The 22,826-nt window shown below is 54.5% G+C and overlaps 1 protein-coding gene across 6 annotated transcripts in view; it reads right to left on the bottom strand.

The window, feature by feature from the left end:
- Nucleotides 1-22,826, bottom strand: part of PAX7 (paired box 7) — an 80,448-nt gene that overhangs the window by 31,547 nt on the left and 26,075 nt on the right. For all 6 annotated transcript variants that reach the window (XM_026053671.1, XM_026053673.1, XM_026053672.1 and 3 more), the window contains one exon: nucleotides 10,587-10,786. In XM_026053671.1, the coding sequence (XP_025909456.1) occupies nucleotides 10,587-10,786 (200 nt within the window). The remainder of the gene's footprint in view (nucleotides 1-10,586; nucleotides 10,787-22,826) is intronic.

Genomic DNA, 22,826 nt, shown 5'->3' with positions numbered 1-22,826 from the left:
TCCCAGAGCCCATGTGGTCACTGCAAATTCCCGACCCAGCTCAGCTGGGTAGCTGAGGTGTTAAAAGTCAGAGGAAGAGATGGGAAACACAGAGAGAGGAGGCGAAAAAGAGAATGTCCGAGGGAGAAGAGCGCTGGCCAAAAGAAGGTTCAAGTCACTGCGTGACYTTGGCAGCGTTAATCTCTTCTTCAGTTTCCTCTTGCTATAACTGCTCCCTTATCAGCCAGGCATAGATGAAAATCCATGCCTGAATATTATGAAAAATTCGGATATGATTAAGGATGTGGGAAGGCGCCTATTGGCAGCAGGGTGCGAGGAGGAGGAATAATGTAGCTTGTGTATTCCAAGAGAGTCCATTCCAAGGAGATGTATTGCTACCACCTGGCCATTCCGCCTTGTTATCTGACAACTATGTGAATTATGCTGAAGGATTAAGCACCATCATAGCGCCACGGCTGCCCTGTTAGGAGGGATAAATAGATAGATTAGCATCATGGTTTCTGTGTTAGACAAGCTAAATAGATAGAACCAGACCGGAGGGAATACAGGGGTTTTCTTAGCTTCTCTGCGCCGCAGCAAATCACTGCTGTCTGTATGCTAAGACATGCTCTCCTTGCAAGAGGCAGTGCGGTGTGTGCTAGCGCTGCACTGCAGCCAATTTAAATCTCCGTGCATTAAAACAAACCTAGTATTAATGCATGTGCAAAGCTGGGCTCATGTTTCCTACACTACTGGTTTACCTGGGAGAGTTGAGGAGCGATTTTGCTAAATGCTTTTGTCTGCCCTGATGGGTTTTATCCTGGGCAATCTCCCTTCTGGAGAGTGGGAAGGGGTTCTCAAGCTGTCTCTTGGGCTTGGTTTACTTTATTTAATCAGAGAGGCTCTCAGGACCGATTCCTGTTTGGGGTTGAGAAGTATGCGGATAAGCTTTCAAGCCAGATGAGAATGCAGCTGCTGGACTTTGTGAGGCCTAAAGGGCTAGAAAACATGATTAAATTTCACAGCAACAAGAAAAAAAAGAAATGGAGCAAAAATCAAGAGTGTAAAGCATTCAGGAGAAAAAAAAAATCCTACATGGGCCTTCCAAGCTGCTCAACAACAGATCAGAAGCTGGGGTTACAAGGGTTTGAGGCACTGCAGTCCTGAGAGTCTCCAGGTCTTGTGAACCTAAACAAAACTCTCTTCCCTAAACCCGGTGGGGATGGCTCTGACCCTCATCTCTTTTCAGATATGTCCAAGAGCTCAAGTCTCGCTCCAGCCTTTCCGCCGAGTGCCCTGTGCACGGTCACTTCTTCGTCTCCTCCTTTCTTTGCTCCTCTGCGCCTCGGTCTGCGCCGTTGCCTCAATTCACCCGAGGTGACGAGGCAACCTGTTTGCAACCTGCTTGCACCGAGACCTTGGGGTTCCTTGGCCCGTGGGATCTCAGCAGGTTCAAAGCTGCCCAGATCCRCGATGCGTGACCTCCTGATGATGCCTACAAAGGCGAGGAAGGCTCAGGCCCTGGGCAATCCTTCCCGTCACACTGTTATTCACCTCCTCGCGCAGCAAAAACGAATAAAATGTTGTCCAAACAGGTTCAATGCACCTGAAAGAGTGGGCACCCAGTGCACCCGYTGGGTCTGCGGGACCAGAGCTGGTCTAAAGGAGCCTCCCTGGAACGCACCGAGCGCAGACGTCGCGTCCAACAGCTTCGCTTGCCAGAGCTGCTCCTATTCCATAGGGCTCCTAGCGAGAGCAGCGCGACCTTTTAGCACCCTCCAAAAAGCCTGGCAGAAACAGGTCAGCGTCCATCCGATCYGCGCCGACCAACAGCGTCCGGCAGGTCAGGCTCTGCGTCCGCTGCTGGCACCAAAACTCAAGGACCGCGACGGAAATCTGGGCCAGAGTAAGGAGAGAAATGAATGAAATGGAGGGCTGAACCCTTCAGCAATTTCTTTACGCTGCCCAGCATGGGGTCCAGGCCATGGCATGGTTTGTAGGAGCAGCAAGTGACACAGATGAATAACTAACCTTAACCCCTTGTTTCCCCAGTCACACCGAGGATGGTCCTGTCCTTGCCCCCTGTTTCACTTACACACATAGGGATAATTCCTGTTCTTTAATGAAACGGGCTCCTTTTACCTCATTTGCTTCCACTTCACAAGCTAAGAAGGACATGAAAACCTTCAGACCGGGTCTATTCACCAGATGGGAACGTAAGGAGAGGTACAATCTCCAGGGGAAAAAAAGACCTAGTCGCTGGTTGGAGCAGCCTCCACTGCCAAAAGAAGGCCTCGGAGCTGAGAAGAGCATATAAAATTAAAATAACCCGAGGGGGAAATGCAACCAAGCAGTTATGAGCCCAGGAATCGGGAAGCAAGGAGAATTTGGCCTCTGAGAAAGAAGTAAAAGGCGCTGCAGTGAATTCTGACCCAGCTCTGACGYTAGAGAGGGTGGGAAAGTGCCTTCTTAGAACGAAGAGCCAGATGCGGGCAAATCCACTCCGGATTAGAAGTTTAGAGGAAACATGTGGAGCGAGCTGGCCGAGCGCGGGACAGGTTTCTCCAGCAAGAGCCCCTCGCGGAGCGGGGGTCTCCCCGCGCCCGTTGGGCACGTATGTCTTTGCTTTGTCATTCTAAAGTGCAAACACGGCTAGAAGTCTCTGATCTCCCGCCCTGGCCTTCCCAAACTCTACTTCTCCAGGTTTTCCCTTCTTTTGTCCCCATGCTCATGTGGAGGGTCCTGAGGCTTCTGTGTTTCAAGGAGAAGGAAGGAGAGGCCGGCGGGTTCTGCAGCGCGGCGGAGCCGGCCGCTCCAGCCGTGCGAGTCGCTGCCTCCCGTTCTCCAGGGATGTTCATTTCCAGGGCTGCGGATTCTCCACAAGGCAAGAAAGCCGCTTCCCACTTCTCCTCCAGGTGCACCAGACTGGTTGGAGGGTCCAACCGCGAACACACCGACACCTTCCACAAAGAATTTTACAGGATTTATCGGCCGTTGCAGAGGAAGGGCCACTTCATGGCCCAGACTGGATGATTCTGCCCCTTATTTATAACCCACAGAGAAAAAAAAAAAAAGAAAAAAAAAGACATATTCCAGCTAATGACGTTAGCAGTTCCTTCCCTTTCCCTGCCTTAAAGGTGGCTCAGGCCTTTATGCTTATAAATCATTTTATTGGTAGTTGAAATATAGAGGCTAGAGCATCCAACTGTAATGCGARGCGCACTTCAAAGGGAACCTGCTTTCATTTCCCAACAGTTAAGGTTTTATCAGCCACTAAAGATTCCCCCTGCCAGAGGATCCTGTTACAGCACGTTAAGCCCGGGGTGAAGGCTACAGCTGCTGAGCCCAGCGGGCGCGGGGAAGGGGGTGAGGAAGAGGAAGGTTCTGGAGCGCCGCTCCGCTCTGCCGCAGGCTCCCGGCACGGCATCGCCGGGCTCGGCTCCTGGGAATGACGCTTGGGTGGCCGCTTGGGAGAAGGGTGGCCAAGGAAGCCGCTGGCGGGGCCGGGCACAGCAGGGGGACCCTGCGATGAAGCGCTGTCCTCCAAGGACAAGCAATGGTGCCAACGTTACCCCACACCTCCTCTTCATCCTAAGGGGTTCCTTAAGGCAAGATGATGAAGCCTGCATCATCTTCCTCAGAGGCGGCACAGGGAGGCTCCACAAACCTCCTCAAGCTGCCTGGAAGACCAGGCGGCTCCCAAGGAGCCCACGAGGACACCCGGAGCGGGTCGGGGCTTGGGCACGAGGGTTGGCGCCCGTTCCCACCCAACGCAACCGCCCGCCGTGGCGCGGCCACGACGTGCCGGCYACTTGTTCCCAACCTGCAGAGCAGCCCAGGAGCGGAGCGGTGGAGCCAGCTGCCTGCCGGGCCGGGGCTGGACTGAATTATCCAGATCTGGGTCAGCTCCCACAATTTGTCAGACAAGGAGAGGAAAGGAAGGTCAAAAAGAGCCTCCTGTGGGAAAGAAAGCCTGGTGTGTTCCTGCTCGGCCTAATCAGGACTTGATGTTGGAGGAAGATGGATGGGATAAATGAGCTCATAAACGAAAACAGGGATGGAAGAGCCAAGTCATGCCTCACTCTCCAGCAGAATGGAAGAGACGCAACATGTGTTTGCTTTCACAGGCCCGAGGATCGCAGAAACCAGGTGCAAAAGAACCACACGGACACAAAACCCACTAAAATTGGAGAAGACGCCTGAGCTGCTGCTCTCCTGGAGGAGGGGTCCCCGAAGGGTGCGCAGAAGCAGGGCAGTGCTCTTGCAGACGTTGGGCGTTCGGGCAGGATCGTGCATCTCACAGAGGGCAAGACTGGGGCTCCAGCAGCAGTGGGAGGGCAAGGAGCCGCCGAGATAACTCCTTGCAGAGCGTGGAAACAGCCCACGGCCATGCACAGATTCTACTGTGCACGTAAGGACACGGCCGCATCTACTGACACTTTGCATCGAGGCTGAAAACACTGGGACACGGTTAAGATAAATGGTCAAGGTTAGGAGGGCAGAACACGCGGCTCTTCACAAACGAGATTATGCAGTGAATTTAGCCCGTGTTTCTCTTGGTATATCCCGGTTCCTGAAGGTGTGAGCCRTTTATAACTGTTTGTCAAAGAGTTTAAAAGCAGTTGCTGGTGCTGGATTTTCCTGCCAGCTATTTTAACAAGCTATTGCTGACAGGGAAATATCGCATTGGTTACCTTGCTGCTTCTAACCTTTGGTTGCCAATCTGGAAAAGGAGATTTCAAAGAAGAAAATAAGGGAGGCCGAATAAAAGAAAGCACCTTTCCCTGCAGAACTGCCCTTGCTCGCATACCTGTAAGTCAACAACCCGAAAATGAATCATGTTGCAACCACTTGCTCTACCAATGGTCCAGCATAGCATTTAGGTGTTTGTTAGAATGGCAGCACCTCATAGCTATGAATGGATCTCATCTTCCAGACAAGGAAAGAGGAGATAGGGAAGGAGCTCGGGCTGCTCCTGCAGGAGACATCCTGCAAACATCGGGATTTGAACTCTTGGCTCAACAGCTCCAAACGCAGCCCTGCCTGGAGAGGCAGCTCTAGCACTTGCTGCAATAAGGAGCTTTGGATGCTCAGCAAATAAGAAAAATTAGCACCGTACCAAAYGGCTACTGGACACCGAATGCTTGTTTGCAAATACAGCTGCTGTTATATTTTCCAGCTCCAGCATTTGACGCACTGTGCTTGCTTCTCAGTGATTATTTCAGTTGTCAGAGGAAATTCTGCTAAATAAATACAATGCAAAAGAAGGAAGCCACCCTCTATTTTACTTTTCTATTTATCTCCCTGTAAACTGTGTGCCTGGGGATGAATGGCACCCGGGGAAGCTCAAAAGAGCTTCATGGCCATGAATTCACCGCTGCCTTCTCTCCGCYTGAGCACCTGCTTCTTGGATGGCCCCATCCTAATGGTGTTAGAGCTGCATGGAAGCAGCCCGGAGCRGGCTTTGATGTTCACACCTGGGCAAGGTGCAGGAGATGCCGGCGAGCAGCTTTCCTGCCGCTATTTCCTGCAGCTAGAGCGGGCTTGCGCCGCACACCAGCGCCGCACCCATTCACACCATCAAGATTTCCTTCTGCGCGCGGGAAAAAAATAAGCTTCGACCCCTTAAACCCAGCTTAAACGCTGTGGGGAATGGAGAAAAGATTAAAATGTCCTGGCAAACCCAGCGCTTCGTTGGGATAAGGACTTTTTTTATTGTCAGGCAATCTGTTTAATGGGTAGCCCGGTAAAGAGGAGGCCTCCTGAGCTGGGTGGGCAACCTGGCAAGCTGGGTGGGCAACCTGGCCATGCAAGCGAGGGTGCCCAAGCAAAACGTGCCAGAATGGGCTCCGTCCCGCCTTGGGGAGCAGCAGGTTTGGGGAGGGAGGCTCTGCCCAGAAAGCCTCTTGGAGGCCCTGTTTGTTTTGGGCACAATGGCCCGGGCGCTGCGGGGCTATAAATCAGGGCGACTTCCCTGGCTTCCCCGCAGGCCGGCGGCAGCGGCAGCGGGTTCATTGCTTTGGCCTCTGGGTCCTCCCTCCCGCGAGGGCATCAAATCATGAGCGTGTTGTTTAGGGGCTCCCTCTTCCAACTCGGTGACCATAAGGCTGGCCAGGCTGCTCTCTCCGTGCTACGCAGACTAAGAACAGACGAAAGTTGAGGGAGAAGGGGACAAAAAAAGCCAAAAAAAAAAAAAAAAACCAAAAACCCAACCTCAAAACACAGAAGAATAAACTTACTTCTCTGGATCTCAACCAAACTCAGTTTTATGCAAAATTCAATATATGTCATGTTTTACCAGCCTGAATGGATTCCTCCATCTGTGCTGCTGCAGCAGCTAGCAAGTTTGCAAGAGTATTTCTCTGACACAGGCTATGCCTGGTATTTCATACGGATTCCCTGCTGCACAGACCCAAAACAAGCAGGTCTGCTCCRATTAGGCAGCAAAGCCTGGAGCTTGTCTCTGTTCCCGTCGGCAAAGCCTGGAGCTTGTCTCTGTTCCCGTYGGATGTGTCGGACGGGACGCACTGCAACTTCTAAAACTGCTCTTTGGCCACGTAAGGCAAGACCTGCCCCCAAAGCCGGGATACCTGCAGATTTACTGCACTTTTTTATATTGGATTTTTCCACTGGCCCTTAAGGGCAAGGGGTTGCCTTGGAAGAGCCGGTTTGGAAAGGTCTCGAAGCGCCGGAGCCCCGGGAGCGCTCCCAAGCTTCCCGGGCAGCATCGGGAGCAGGGCTGCTCTCCTGAAACGGGGCGTAAACCACAGCAGAGCCACTGCGAGCCTCTTTATTAAATGAAATGGCCATTTTCTCCCCGGCAGAGATCACCGCGGTATCAATCATCAAGCTGATCAATAACGCACCGRCTTGCGACTCCTTCTCGCTGGTTTAATTTTGTTATCGAAATTTGAGTTTCTCTGGGGCATGGAATTTCCTGCGGATCGGCGGCGGCATGGCGGGCGCCCRGCGCTGCCCAATCCGTGCGGGATCCAATCCTGGGGATCACCCGCCCGTCACGCTCGCAAGCAGAAACCGCCGCGTTGCTTTGGGAAGCGCTCCCAGCCCYTTCCTGGGAAAGCTTCTTGAGCTCATACTTGGGAAGGCATCAAATGTGACTCATGGGAGCGGCAGGACGGGCAGAGACGGGCTGCCCGCGTGGGCACCGGGGTCGACGTGGGAAAGATATTTTCCTCGGTGTGCAAATTTCTAWGCGGCTCGGGCTTGCGAGGATGACCCCAGGGCAATCTGAGCACTTGCTCTCCTTTATCTCACACACTGATTTCATCCAACTCAAACCATCAAATTTCGCTTCGCATTTACTTTGGGGATTTTTTTTTTTTTTAATAAACAACGTTTGGACATTGTCAGCATCAAACAGTTGCAAAAACTGAGGTAAAAACAAAATAAACTGAAGACCAAAGGCGGGACTTCTGTTAAAATTGCTAAGTGAATTGCTCAGCTGTTGATCTACTCTTTGTAAAAAGTCCAAACTGGACCGATTGAGTCCAAACTAAAGATGGATTTTTTTCCCTAAAATCTTGAAAATTCTTGCAGAGCAAGAATGCTGCTTTTTAGTGTTTTGATTGCTTTCTCCTCTGCCTCAGCTCTTCTTCAGCATGGGACCCCAGCATGTATTATATATGTAGCACGCGTGATATAGAGCCAGGCAAAGAGGACCATGCATTAGCAGGATGAGAAGCAACCGCCTTCTCCTATCCCACTACAGTGAAGGTTTGTGGCTACTTTTTGGCCACGAAAATCCCTAAAGTTGGAATTTGTTCTAATCTGAAGCATGATCCCAGGGCTCCTGGGCTAGGCACGCAAGGCTGGGCGGCCAATTCAACTATTTGGTTGCAGATCATCTCCGTTCACACCCAGCCCCGCTCCTGAGCACCCCCATCCGAGTCGGTGCTCCCCAGGAACCGTCGCCTCCCAAGCGGAGTCCGTGGGAATTTCCACCCATTGGCCCGGGTCCCAGTACCRTGACGGGATCCCGTGGGGGTCCCCATCACTCTTGTCCCCCGCTACGCTGCCTGTGGGGTTAGTGTCACACATCGTGTCCCTCTGAGGCGCTCGGATCCCAAGTGCAGGAATTCTGCGGCTCTCACCCCACCAGCATGTTGACCATGCCAACATACTGGTCACCCTGTAGTCACCTTTCTAGCACACGAGGAACTAGAGCTTGAAACTGGGTCCCCCCCGGGCTCGTTGTTCAGCCTGTGAGTTTTCTTAGCTGTCAAACTCCCACTTATCCGGACAGCTGCGGGAGCGGGAGGCAGTCGAGGCCCGCGGGAAGATTCCCAGAGCTCCCGGCTTTTCTCCTGGGGGTCGCAGAGGGAATGAGAGATGGGTTCAATCACCTTCCCTCGGGCAAAGCAAAGGAGAGGAGGGTGAGAAAGGAGCAAAGGGACGGCCTGGTCTTTCCTCTCGTGCTTTATGCTGCTCAGCTCAACAGGACTCAAGGGTGGGGATAGGTTTTAATGGGCGATACATTAATTAGGGCCGGGGGCAGCATCAGGGCTGCGACTACTAGACTGCTAGACACAGGAGCCACCAAGGTCCAGGTGATGGAGGACACAGTGACCAAGCACCAGGAGTCTTGGTCTTTCTTGCAACTGGGGATCACAAAATATCTCCCACAGCCTTTTCGCCCCCTACTTCTCCTCCTTTCATGTATTAACAAAAGTTTTAGGGGACACAGCTTGTGCTCAAGTAGATCTTCATCTTCACATGGTCCTTAGCACCCAGCAATCCCGCTCTCAGCTGGCCCTGCTGTTACAAGAGCATCTTTAATCAAAAAACCTCCCTTTTGGCCAAAAACTCTTTAGAGACGGGAATAAACCCTGAGGGGGCAGGAGATTCCCTGCCTGGGGTCCATGTGTGCCYGTGCTCTCGTGGGCGCGTGGGGCTTTTTTCCCTCCATCTCAAGGGCTTGATTGACTAATGTTTGTAGGTCCCGAGAGCCAGTAAAAGGATCTGCTCTGATATCCAGAAAATTTTACAAGGGGCGGCGGGCTTAAAAGTGGTGGGAAGAAGCGGAGCCTGCCAGGATGTTGGAATGAGAAATCCATCAGGAATGTGCCGCGGAGAACAGCTGCTCCTAGAGCCCTGGCAGGAGCCTCCCTGCAAGCTGCCTGGGAGCAAGGGGAGGGCTGCAGAGATCACAGCTTGAGCTGGGGGAAAGGGTCCCTTTATTTATTTATTTTATTTAGCTTGTCCTTTCCTTCTTCTTTCCACCTCCCTCCCTTCTCCCAGCCTTGTCCTGGTGAGGTCAGGCTGGAAAAGCYGGACCCAGGCTCTGCCTTCTCCCCTTCATACCCTTATCAGGGCTCACGCGGTGCAGGTTGCGCCATAGAGAGGTGCTGCTTAAACCCCGTTCTCCCTTAAAATGCCTTTTTAAAGTCTTGTTTCGACAGAAACGCCTCTATTTTCCCCATTAGCGCCTGTCTACATAAGCAGGAGCAATGGGAAGCGGAACACGCAGAACAGAAGCGGGCGGATTTCCACAGCCCAACCTTTGCTGGCCTAATCACCTAAATCCGCCCGTTCCAAGAGAAAGTGGGAGGGAGAAGACGAGGTAGATGCTGCAGTGATATGAGGGGCTTGACACCTCCTTGGGAAAGCGGGAGATGTCCTGAGCCGGGGACACATCCATGCCCAGGCTGCCTGGGAAGCAGCCCAACCTCTGGCGCTTTGGGTTCCCCAGGGAGCCCAAGCGCATTCTCCTGCACGAGAAAAAGCCCCGTTTGCCCCACAAAAAGCCACTTTTGCCCCACAAAAAGCCTCTTTTGCTGGTGACGGGGCYGGTTCTCCAGCAGGAGCGCCAGGCTCCTCTCCGCCTCCCCTCTCAGCACCCGCAATCCAGCTGCGGGCGAGATGCGGAGCCCCCGGCGCTGAAACCCAATAGCCCCGGCCACACGGAGGACGGACTGCTGGGGTCTCCATTTCACTGCTCTAACCCCGCGCCATCCCCAGGCCCTCCCCCCTTGCCTTGCCTTTCCCCAAGGGACTCTATTATACCCCCCGATCTGTTCACACTCCTGATCCCTCTGCGTGTTTGCACACACTGCTGACCCAGCCTTTATCTGGAAGACATAAGGGTCTCTGTGTGCAGTTCCCACAAGGGCTATTAATCGTGTCCATGTCAGAGTCCCCCTGCTCCAAGCCCTCCCTTCCTGCTCCTCCCCTGCTCATCTCTCCCCCCTCGCGCCCTCTCCCTGCGCTGCAGATTGGGAAGAAAAGGAACGCTTGATGAAAATTCGCGCATGCAACTTGCAAACTTTGCAAAATATGATCTGCTCCCCCGGGGAAAGCTGGTAAACGGTAGGATTTCTGCTAAAACGCCAGATCCGAGCGTGCACACACACTGCTTCCTCCTAGGCACAGGGGGAAATTTCCTCCAAGCCAACAACGGAGCTAAATATCCCGCCAAGCCAGCCACAGCTTGGTCCCAATCCTGGCCATGGAAACCTTCCAGGTGGCACCTCCGTAAGGGGCCAAATCAATAGGACACATCCACGGAGACACGAGGCACCTCCGGGATCCCGGGAATGCGGCTCCCGGGAGGAGGCAGGTGCGCATGGGCGCCGGCAGCGGCTCCTCACCTGCACGCGGGCCTCGGTGAGCTTGGTCCTCTGCGCCAGCTCCTCGCGGGTGTAGATGTCGGGGTAGTGGGTCCTCTCGAAGGCCTTCTCCAGCTCCTCCAGCTGCTCGGCCGTGAAGGTGGTTCGGCTGCGGCGCTGCTTGCGCTTCAAAGGCAGGTCGGGCTCGGACTCGACGTCGGAGCCTTCGTCCAGCCGGTTACCTGGCGTGGCAAAGGAACGTCAAGGGAGGCTTGTGGGGCTGAGAAGCCCTGCGGGGGGAAAGCTCTTAACGGGGGGACACAACCYGGGACATTCATCTCAGTTCCACACTGACCGCAGCCATCAAAACTACTACTCCAGCTAGGGTGCCGGGCTTCCTTCGTGCTGGRAAAAGACAATCGAGCAAAATGGGAATCGTTTGCAGGAAAGGGGTTGAACAAGGTCCACTGTTCAACATGTTCTAGGCGAAAAAACCCACAGCTGCTGACATTTCCTGTTTCAAGACATTTCCAGTTTTGCTCGAAACGACTCTGGGCTTCGCAATGTGGGACCGGTGAAAATTAGATGCTGAGAAGGTGTTCAGCAAAGGTGATTAGGTGCTGAAAAGCTGTAGATGTGAGAAGTCTAAGGCAAGACGGTTTGAGCCGTGCATGCTAACACCCCCCTGGCACTCTGCAGCACCGCTCTTTGAGTTATCAATTCTTAACTACCCTTGAAAAAAACTAAATATTAGCAACTTTGGCAGCAGGGGAAGATGTTTCCCCACGTCCTCAGCTTCACCCTGGCCTGGACTGCCRCAGGATACAGCTCCTCTTCTCCCCGACTCATCCCTCCCAGGTTTCAGCAGGAGCTTTGCAGAAGGCCAAGGGCACTGAGATGCCAGGGATGTCCTTTGCCAAGGCCTAAGGGGGCACCGACATCCTCTGCCTTCCCTTGCCATGGCCTCTGCCTCTCCCTGGAGCAGCACCTGCCCCACATGTGGATAGTCCATAGGAAAAACCTGGGACTAAACCAGGGACTAAACTAGCTTTCTGCTTACTTGTATTTATCAGGGGTAGGTCTGATAGGAAAGGAACATCTGTACTCTAGAATAGCCGCCTCGCACATCTGGGTTCCAGATGATACGGGCCAGGTAGGAGCACATCTGGACTCGGAAACACCATCGTGTGCCAAAGCACATCTGGAAGCCTGCAGCACCCAGGTCACTAAGCCAAGTCACTGGTTCTGCTCGGTTTAACCAGTATCTTCTGCAGAAATGTCCATGGGGACTGAGGTGAGCCCAGGTCTAGGAGGAGAAAGGTGCAGGAGAGGAAGGGGAAGCAAAACGCGCTAAATTCATTAATTAGTGTGTGATTTCTTCCCCACAACAGGCCTTACATGCGAGCGGGTACCACCCCTGTGCATGCAGCAGCCYGGGCTCCTCCAGACCAGGAGCTCCGCACCGCGGCGGTCGGGTCCATCCCCACCCATCCCCAATCGCTGCCCCCTTTGCTCCTCTTGATGCAGTGCAAATCTGGAAGAAAAACTACCAAGCTGCCCCCAAAACCATCACGAAGGGCCGACGGCAGGACGCGGGGGAGAGGATGGGGATGCCACAAGTAGCAGCACATTCCCGTTCACAGCAGCACGGCCACGGCTTGAACACGGCAGCGGCGCCTTCCCAAGCGCTCCCCACCGGCATTCCCTCCCATTCCGAGTGGCAGGAGCGCGGCCGGGGCGGCACAAGGACCCACCTCCGCTCGCCCTGGGAGTCGGGAGCCGAGCTGGGAAAAGGAGCYGCGGAACCGCGTGCCAAGCGGAGGCCCGGACACCACAAAGACGAAGCCAAGGGAGCGAGGAAAATCCCAGGGCACGGCTGCAACCAGCTGCTCTTAGCCCCGCGCAGCTGCTGCTGTCAGCCCCAGATTTATTAAATGATGCAGACGGGCTCTTGGCCGAGAGCGAGGGCGGCTGAGCTTGTTATTTAACGTGTCCTGCAGCGCCGGGGGACCGGCTCTGCCTACAGCTGCCCTCCATCTAACAGGTCCTCTCCATGCCTGAGCAGCTGGACCCTGCCCCGTGAAGCTCTGCTGCGATGGAGAGGTTTATAAAGGTGCGGGAATGACCTAAGGAGATTTCCTTGCGAGGCAAGCCCAGGTTTATAAAGGTGCGGGAATGACCTAAGGAAATTCCCTTGCGAGGCAAGCCCAGGTTTATAAAGGTGCGGGAATGACCTAAGGAAATTCCCTTGCGAGGCAAGCCCAGGTTTATAAAGGTGCAGGAATGACCTAAGGAAATTCCCTTGCGAGGCAAGCCCGTGGCTTCTTCCCTTGGCCTCATCCTTGCGGACACAACCTAAGGAGGGGGAAGGAGGTGGGGAAAGCTGCTTTGTGCAGCACAGGGATCCTGTTGGGGTCCACAAGACACCCACTGGGCTGCGGGGGCCTAGGGGACACCCCATGCAGGGGACACCCAGGCACGAGCAGGGGCTGCTCTGGCCACGGGGTCCTGGTTGAGCCTTAGGTGCTGGGGCCACTTCAGCTTTTCCTAGAGGCTCAAACTGGCCTGGCACATTCCCCCTGGGCATCAGCCAGGGTTAACACAAATCTCGTGTGTTAACACAAACACAGGACATTTTTGGGGGGTAAATATCCCCAAACTGTACAGTTTGAGCCTCTCCTCATGAGAGCACTGYGGAGAAACCCACAGTTTACGCAGCCTCCAGCACAACAGGGCAGGAACTGCATGTGCAAATAGCACAAGGTGGGCAGAACCCTCCGGAGGGGCTCGAGAGGGACAGAAATGGAGGAGGGATGAGGAAAGGAAGGAGAAAACCCTTTAGTAATTATGGTCTGGATTTGTCCTCCCTCTCCCCAGCCCCTTCTCTCCCACCTCCCTTCCTCTCCCTCTGCCTTTCTCCTCCCCATCTCCATTCACTGCTGCTGGGAGCCTCTTAGCCCTGGAGTTAAATTAATCAACAGGATTAGGTGGAATCGGCCCCAACAAGACCCTCCAGGCTCCGGCTGAGCCCTTGATGCTCCACAAGGACCTGCCGCCTTGTCTTGAAGCACCTCGGTGCTGCCTGCGAGGATTGGCAGCCGGGATCAGGCATGAAAACGCATTCATTAAAGCGGGGAGCGGATTTTGTCGGAGGGGAAAGGGGCGCCGCGTGTCCCCCGCTTCCAACCGCTCGCCTCTTTGTCACCCTCTGCGCTGCAGCTCGTTTCCCCTCCGTTGCTCTCTTGCTTCCAGCTGCTCCATCCCAAAAATTACRTGAGCTGGAGGGAGGAGAGAGCGGCTCCGCGCGGAGCCTCCCCCTTGCACCCCAGCACATGTGGCACCAAGAGCACCAGGGGCTTCGATAGCACCTGGGGCTCCTTGTGGAGCCCAGCACCAGCCCCACGTGCGCTGCAMCGGGGTCCCCTCTTCTTCGGGGCTCTCCAGCCCCATGCGGTCCCAGAGCCACCCCGGGACCCACACATTGCCCAGGTCCCATCCGTCCCTGAAACCCGTGCTGTGCTGAGCCAGCTAATGGGCTTCTCAGTGGCCTTGGCAAGGACGCGCGGCGCCTGCCACCTCGCTGCCTTTGCTGCCTGGGCTTTGCCTTAATAACCRGAGCCCTGGTATGGGCATCAACAGATGGAAATGGCTCCTGATTGCCACTTTGGCACGTGGATCTGAAATAATGGGAAGTCGAAATAGGTATATCCAATATACCAATACAGCCACACTTATTCTCCTCGTTCCTGCTCTGGTTTTGAGCCCTCTTATTGCAGTCTGCTCACAGGGGCTCATAAACAGAGTGTGCATCCGTGGTGCCTGTTATTTTCTCATTCGTTTTTTTCCTCTCCGTTTGCCCGTGTAGCTACCCCATTGCTGGCACCCAAAATATTGTGGCAAGCAGCAGATTTTCCATGCTCCTGCCAACAAAACAATTCCCCAGCCTCAAACTCCCGGGACTAAATGGGTGGACATCCAGCTCGGCCCAGGGGATGCGGCCGTGCCGGATGACCAGTTCCCTGCTGCTGGCATTTGTACAGGGAAAGGAGCAAGGCAGAACTGCCCATTCCCTGCGGAGTGGTGAATGAGCTCAAGAGAGGGCTGGGAAGGTGCGTGCCCATGTGGGCCAGCCCGAGAGCGCTGAGCACGAGCTCCCCTTTGCAGGAGGAGCCCCCGTGCACCTCCAAACCCACCCCGCTGCAGGGCTGCAAGGGGGACCGAGTTGCTCCCATTCCTCCCGCTCTGCCTCCCCYGTCCACGCACGTTCCCGGGCACAAAACCCAGCTGGCCATAGAGCACGCACAGTAAAGCTCGGCTTTTCCCTGCCCCTTGGAGCTCCCGCCCCGGCAGCACGGGCGCCGCCGCGCCGCCGTTCAACGCAGTCCAGAGCTCGGGTGCGGAGCCGCGGCAGAAAAACGAAGCACGTAGCCGCTGATATGCGTTTTAATCAAGTAATTCGGCCCAAGCAGAATGATAGCGCCTGTTGGTGGGGTGCCCCTGAATACCAAACAGACCAGGTAGCAGGCCTAGGAAAATGAAAAAGTCATTTACAGCTCAGCTGGGGACTGCAGTGCTCAGCAAAGCATTAGCGTGGGGGCCCTGGGAGATAAAGGTTTGGGTAATTCTTTCTTTTTTTTTTTTCATATATACACTGGTACCGAACTGGCCAGCTGTAACCAAGCCACAGATTGAGGTAATGTCCATGATGGACTTTACAACTTGAAAATAATACTGGTAATGAAGCTGCTGCTCCGGGAGCGCAGAGAGCGTGTGCGAGTGTCTAGGGGSACAACGGGAAAAGGGAGCCCCGAGAGGTGCTTCACAGCTGGCTGCCCCCTCGGCACGTCCCGGTGTCTGGATGCGAGCGCTCCAGCACGGGGTGAAGCTGTAGAAGGGATGGGGAACACACGACAAGGGAGCACGTGCCCAAGCGGGGTCGATGCACCCCGATGTTTGGGGATGGGGACGCGGCCGGTGGGACGAGCACGGCGCCAACCGCACGACCCACCCCGGCTGTGTCTCCGTGCCTGAATGCTAAGGATTCGYCCCGTGTCCCAGTCTTCCCAAAGCMGGGGCTTGCAAGGCCCAAAGCCGGCACCGAGRGCTCTCCTCTACATCCCGCCTGCCCTACCTGCACACTCGGCCCATGGCACAAGCCAGCCGGGCGCAAGCCAGCGCCTGGCAGCTGCAGTGCCCCCCCAAAGCCACACGCCCCCAGAACAGCAGCCAGCACCCCCAAAACGACGCATTCCGCTCCTTGCACGCAGCGAACAAAACCAAACCCTCCCGAACACGTGGAGAAGAGAAAGATAGCGAGGGAGAAAAAGCAAGTCCGTGGCTCCACCAGCCTTTGTTAATTCCCAGCCCTGGCCTGAACATAAACAGATGGAATATCCATCAACTCCAGTCGTCTTTTCTTTTCTTTCAACTTTTTTTTTTCCTCCTAGTTCTTGCCTCCCTGCCCCCTCCGCCCCTAACCCTCTTTCTTCTGGCTTTTGTTTGGCCTTTTAAAGAACCCCGAGGTAATGAGGCCTGCCCCGAGTCCCCGGCACATCTGTGAAGTCCATAAAAGGCCCCTGTTTCACTTCAATATTCATAGCCGGGCGCTGGCGGCCGGCGCAGCGCCCAGCGGAGCTGCCCCAGCGGCGCCGCCGCCTCCGCTCGCGCTGCCCGCGCCGGGAAGCGGAGGGAGCGCAGCCGGGATGCAGCGGGAAAGGGGCACAGGGAGCGCCTGCATCGCCTTCTCTGCCCATTTCTCCTCCTCTGCTCCTTCCTTTTCGCCTCTTAGCTGCCTCAAAAGTCACCTTTGCAGAGGAAAGCACGAGCAGAAGTGATGGATTGGGGAAAAGGCAGGGAAAACCCGAATGCTGGAGCTGCCGAAGGGGTGGCCGCGGGTGTGCGGGCAGCTGGAGCCCAGGCTGGCATTGCTGATGCTCTTGGCTTGGCCTGGCCTGCACGGAGCTCATGTCCACCGCTCTGCAGGGTCTGCTCTCTTGCAGGGTCTGCTCTCTTGCTGCTCAACCCCGTCCTGTTTCAATGCAGCTACGTCCACAGCCCCAGCCTTGGCCGCGAGTCCCTCTATCGCAGCCCCGGGCCGCCCCGGCTGGACGCATCAAGGTAAAAGCCCTTCCAGTACAAGGCTCTTTCAAGAAAGACCAACGAATTTAACCTCACGAGCCTCTCCCCACCCTGAAAAACCAGCCCGGGAAAACGAGGCACCAGAGAGCACTTAACCACCCAGGAGAAGCGCCCTTCTCCTGCTGGTTGCAGCCCCGCTCCACTTATCTGAATGTCAAAGGGGCTGCCTGGAGCCAAGGGGGTTGGAGAGAGGCCGCAGGCAACCGCTTGGTCCTGCACCGTGACCGTGCAAGCGAGGGGTTGCGCAGATGTCCTTAGGGTGCTCCTCGCTGGAGAACGTCCCCCGATGGCTCCTACCCTCTTCCACCTCCCTGCCTTCTCACGCGTGTCCCTCCTCCTCTCGTTTCCCTGCTGCTCCCGTTTGCTTTCCCGCTCCTTGCTGCGCTCCGGGCCCCTCTCTTGCTCCTGGTGTTTTTGCCCTTCTCCCAGCACATGAGTGCAGCTCGGAGCACATAAATGCAGCGGCATGGAGCGCGCGGCCACTCGTGCCGCTCGTCCCCGCCGCGGGGCGAGACAGCGGAGCAAAGAAAAGTGCGGGCAGGACAGAATGAGAGTGACAGAAAGAGGGCTTGAATGGAGGAGCGCAAAGAAAGACAGATATCCCTGCGCCGCTTGCTCCTTTATCAGCCCTGTCATCTGGAGCAGGGCCCTGTCCGCATTGTCTCACCTTGGACAAAACCGAAAGGCCGTTTTGTGCCGATGCCTTTAGAGCTGCCAGAGCCCGCACCTTAGGGGGTCGCCGAGGGCTGAATGTGCAGCTGACAGCGCCGCGCAGCCCGCCGCGATATCAATAAACCCCGACACGTCGCCTCTTCAGCACAGCTCATGTGGAAGGTGCGGCTTGAATATTAAAAGCGCCGGAGGCCGGGGAGGAGGCCGGGGCGGCGGGGGGAGGCGGCGCGGGGCAAGGGGAGGCCGCGGGCGAGGGGACCGGGCGCTCGCGGAGAGGCGCYGGAGCCTGGGGTGCCGCTGCGAAGGTGCCTGGCGCCGCGTCCCGGCCGCGCTGCACGAGGACGAGCGAGGCAAAGCAGCGGGGACAGGGAGCGGGCACGGGCAGAGCCCTCCCCAACATTCCAGCGTTTCTTTCCAGGCCTGGCGAACGCTGCGCACGGCAGACGCAAGATCATGATGGGGACCAAGGGGAGCGAGTTTCCATGTGCTCTAGGTGACCCAACGTGAGCAGAGTCTTGGACTAGATGACCTCTGAGGTCCCTTCCAACCTTAAGCATTCTGTGATATGATTCTATGATAAATCAACCCGGAGCCCTGCAGAGGGGCTGTGGCGGAGGTGCCCAGCTCCGCGGGAAGGGCATTTTGCGCCAAGTACCTCTCGGGATACATGACTTCACCCCTCAGCCATCTCACGATGTAACCAGGAATTTTGCCGGCCCGGGGATGATCTTTCCCCGCATTGTGATCCTATGAGGCAACTACGCCCTGGCAGAGCCCAAACCCTTAACCTCCCGCCTGCTGTTTGGTTTTTCCGCTCCAGGATGCAGCCCTGGGAGCGCAGCTCGCGTCCCGCTGTCACTGCAGCAGGACGAGGCGCTCGGCAGAGCTCCGCTCCCGGAGGCAGCGCGGCCGCGCCGGTGAATCCCCCAAACACAGGGACACGGGGACCCCGAGAACAACAGGGAACGCTTCAGGACAACCTGAAATAACTTCTTATTCGACTGGCCTGTTTGTTTAAAATAAAGAGTTAAGAGCTTTGCTCAGGGAGTGGAACCAGCTCAGCTGAGCTGCAACGGCTCCTTGCCGTGTTCTCAGGTTATTCGATGCTTTTACCTGTAAGCAGCTTCCTTTGAGAATGAAGCTGCCATTTGGGAAGGCTTTGAAAGCACTTCTGATCTCCCCTTCTTCTGGTAAAGACAGYGTTTAAATATACGCACCTACATTTCATACGTACATGCGTACAAGTATATGCGTATTTTTATATATGTGCATGTGTGATTTTGATGCATGGGCGTATATAGACATGCCTAAACCGAAAGACCTTCACTCTTGCTTTAGATCCATTTTGACTCTCTGTCTTTTGCCAGCAACTGCAGAGAGCTGAGGACTGGTTCTGCGCTGGTCGGCGATGCTGGGCAGGAGGTGCTGGGTCTGGCTATGGGGCTGGAAGAGACTAGGCAGGATGGGGCGACACTGAGGGGTGTTTGAGCTGGACAGACATGGAGTGGAGTTTGGGAAGGTCCCTAGCACCAAAAGGCTGTTGCTCAATGGGAGGGTATGTCCTGGGTCCGGGCTGCTCGGCGCAGGAGATCCGCAACGGGCCAGCAAGGTCACGACACCGGCTTAAGCGCAAGACTGGCACCAAGCAGGCTCCGGGGAAAGGCAGAAATCCAGCCAGCAAGAACTGACGTCTCTCACTAAAAATTCAGTCGGAAGTGCCGAAAAACCCACTTCAAAACCAAGCTGGCAGCAGAAACAAAGCAGTGAGACATGAGCAGAAGGAAACTCTCACCCATGCAGCTTGGGCACAAAAAGTAAGTGCACAAAAATGTCCCTGCGCAGTTTTCCAGCTCCTGATGAGCCCGCATGAGAAGCGCGCGGGCGCCGCGGGGCTCGGGAAGCCGCCGCTTAGCCCCACGGCACGCGGAGGTTTGAAAGCTGACCATGGAAAAGCCTGGCCCCTTTCATCCGCCCCTTCTTCCCAGCCGAATTTTACAGAGCAGAGAAAATTAGCTGGAATGTTTAATGAACCTTCTGATATTCATCCTTCTTGGGCTGGTAAATAATTTCATTCTGCACGCTAAGGACATTCAGGGTGCAAATGTGGAGATTTTCTCTAGGGATATGGCAAGTTGGCTTAGCTAAATTGAGAAATTACCTCCCCTGAAACTTGAAACACTTGAAAACGCAGTTGCCTGCATTGTCCAGATTCTCCGTGTTTCAAAAGTGTGAAACCTAATTAGCTGTTATTTGTGCTTCTGTGCTTTCCCCAGCCCCATAACCCGGGGTTAGGCAGGAGCTTTGCACTGTCCCGAAGCAAACGTGGACTAACAAGGGCAAGAGAGCCAGTGAAGAGAAAGAGATTACCGAAAATCATTGAACACGTCGTAGTCAGACCTGGAAATTGAATTTGGACCTCCTGGCTTCCCGCCTGGGCCCACTACCTTTCTCAATCATCACACCAGAAAACGGGAGGGCTCCTGGTTAGGAGTGTTTGGGGCAAAATCCTCCCTGTTTGAAAGGCACGAGCTACCAGAAAATCACCTACGACTCCAGCACATTATTCGAGTAATTGAATAATTGACTCTCGATTGAAAATCGAGAATTGACTCCCGCCCTTCTTATTCCAACACTTTACTCTATGCCCTAGGATTCCCATTTCATGCTTCAAAAACCCCAGAGGGGAGAAGCTCTTGGACTGCACAAGTTTGCTGGACCAGACCAGCCCCTGTGCTCAAGACCCAAGCAGAGCAGCCAGGTACCACCTAGCAAAGCCAACAGGTCCAAGGCTTGGGCTTGAAGGTGCCCTCTCCATATTGGAGCGTGTGTTTGGTGCCTGTCCTGGCGGATGCTTCCTAATGGTTTGAGCTTAAAGAGAAGGATAAGCATTGAGCAACTCTCTCAAAATAAACGAGGTGGTAGAAAGCAAGAAGCGGGAGCCACCAACCAAGACGTGGAGCCGAGTAGGCTTCAAGCTCGCAGGCCCAAGCCCCTGCACGTTGCGTTTAAGCCCGGCCTTGCCGAGGTTTCCAGGAGAAACCCCATGGGGCCATTGAAGCGGCGGGCTCCGATTGGCGGCCACGGGAGCCGGGTTGCTCTGGGAATGGCAGGGCTGCTCAAGGTCACGTAGACACTGCTCCGCTCCCCACTGCGAGGGGCCCCAGCGCTGGATATTTGCAACCGGCTTTAGTGTCACAGTGGGAGCTGGAGAGGACTTACCAGCCCATTGTGATGGATACGCTTTTCGGTCCAATGCTGCCAGCGCTATCRCTATTAGAAATGCCACCAGAATGCAGGAGAGATTTTCCACTCCCTTCTCATCCATTATCTTATCTGTCGGTATTGTCTCCTGCTCGGTATTGGGCTCGGGGACAGCTGACACGGAGCTGCAACGCGAGAGCTTCCAACAAGGCGCGGACGCGGCKCGCGGGCCGGCGCGGCCCCTTTTGACGGCGCGCTTTGCACACTGTGTCTCTGCGATCTGCGCGGGATGCTGATATTTCTGGGAACGGCTTTCAAAGCGCGGCGCCCGCCCAGCACCTCCTTAGCACCGGCTGGAAGCACCCATGCCAAGCCAGCGCGGATTGAGCGGTCCCTTTGTGGCCAGGAGAAACCTTCCCCTCTCCCTGATTCCTAGGAGTCTTTGCAAGGCTCGCTCCATGGGAGCGTTGTTGTGTGGGATGCTGCGCGTGGAAGGGTCGGTACCTGCTCCGTGGCTAATATCCCGGCTCGGTACGAGCCCAATTCAGCGCCCTGCGAGCTGGGCCAGAGCCGTCCCGCTCCCTTTCCAAGCTCGTGAGCTCCTAGTCGTTGTCTACAGCCAAACCCCAAGTCCCCAAGAACAAGCCAGACTCTGCTTTAGTACTACTCTATTAAAGCTACTTTAGTACTACTCTACTAAGGCACAATCCAGGGCTCATCCGTTATTAACCTTTAAGGCAACACCGTTTTATTTTCCACGGAGCTTCATTGGGATCGATTTCATACCTGAAAAATACAAGAGCTTCTCTCTCAGAAGCTGAATTTTGCATCAAACACATACAGACTAGACTAACCAGGTGCACATTTTTCAACAATTCAACAGTATTTACCAAAGTAAGAGTATTTAGGCTCAGAAATAAGGATGCTTAGGGGTTTTAATCCATAGCAATGCTATTAAACATACTATTAAAGGCAGGCAATGGTGACGTATGAATTAAAGATAGAGTATAAGCTGTTAACAACTTTCACAAGACCCGACTTAACTTCTTTGAATTTGAATGATTTCTAAACACTTGGACTTCAAAGTTTTTTGTCGATGGTCYTCAAGATATTTCCCAAACCTGCACAATGTCACCCTCTGCTGACACATTCAAATAGAAGTTTGTGATAACAAAAGAAATAAATGGTCAATTTAATCCAGTATCCCGCCTCTGACAGGTCCCCACACTGGGTATTKCAAAGGCAGCCAGAGGTTTCTGTGCCATTACCTACTGCAAGATAAACTGCTCTTCGGTGAAGAGTCATTTTCCCAATGCCAATTCAAAGAAGTTTATATCTCTTATTAAAAAGTTACCAAGTTTTCAGGCTCAATCTGGTAAAATAGTTAGAAATTTGGATGCCACCTAGGACCTCTTGGGCCTGAAAAAAGATGAGTTGGAAAAAAAAAACCAAGAACTGCACCATTTCCATTAAGTGGAACACTTAAACAGGTTAAAGCCAAAGCAAACACTTCCTTCCCAGCAAAACGTGGCTATAAAACTTGAAGAGGAACAGGGGGCTGCCTAGAGAAGATCCTAAACAATATTCTTTACCAAAAAACAAAAACAAAAACAAAAAAAAAAAAAAAACCCAAACTTTTATATTCATGAGACAATCAAGGGGCAGCTTAGAGCCCTTTCCTTCCAAACCCTCCTTTGCTTTCTGTTGTCGTCTTACAGATGGTGTTTTCTGACACCAAAAAGCACCAATTTAGCTCCTATTTCTTGCTATTTTCTACATATTGCTCCTTCAGGTTTAATTTGGGGCAGAAGGGCTATCTGCACGTTCGCATCTGGCACCTCCTGGTCCTCTACAGAGGAGCAGAGATAACTCTCCTAGCAAAAGAAATGAAAACACCTAAACGGAGCAAAAAGCGCAAGCAAGGCCAACACAAACATCTTAGCAACAACACGTTGAGCTGCCCGTGTGCTTCCWTATTCTCTGGGTGAGCCCTAAGGGGGCTGCGAGCTGGATGAGAGCTGCTGGGCCTTGGAGGAACGCTCTTCCATGTGAGACCCATGGCCCCGGAGCCGTTCCTCAAGGGCCGGGAACCRCAAGCTGGGCACCACGGAGGGAGGATATTTTGCTGCGCTCCAGATGGCGACGGGAGACACGGGAAACAGAAACGGGATTGACGAAGCAACAGTGGGGAAGGTTTTTCCTAATCCCCCGGGCTTCCTCTGACACAAACCCAACAACAACTGGGCCGGCCTGCCTCTATTTTTGTTGGAG

This window comes from Nothoprocta perdicaria, unplaced genomic scaffold, assembly GCF_003342845.1.
Source record: "Nothoprocta perdicaria isolate Ctin4 unplaced genomic scaffold, notPer1 scaffold_117, whole genome shotgun sequence".
Classification (NCBI taxonomy): Eukaryota; Metazoa; Chordata; class Aves; order Tinamiformes; family Tinamidae; genus Nothoprocta; species Nothoprocta perdicaria.
The sequence above is the reverse complement of the archived record's forward strand: the minus strand, read 5'-3'. Positions and strand labels throughout refer to the sequence as shown.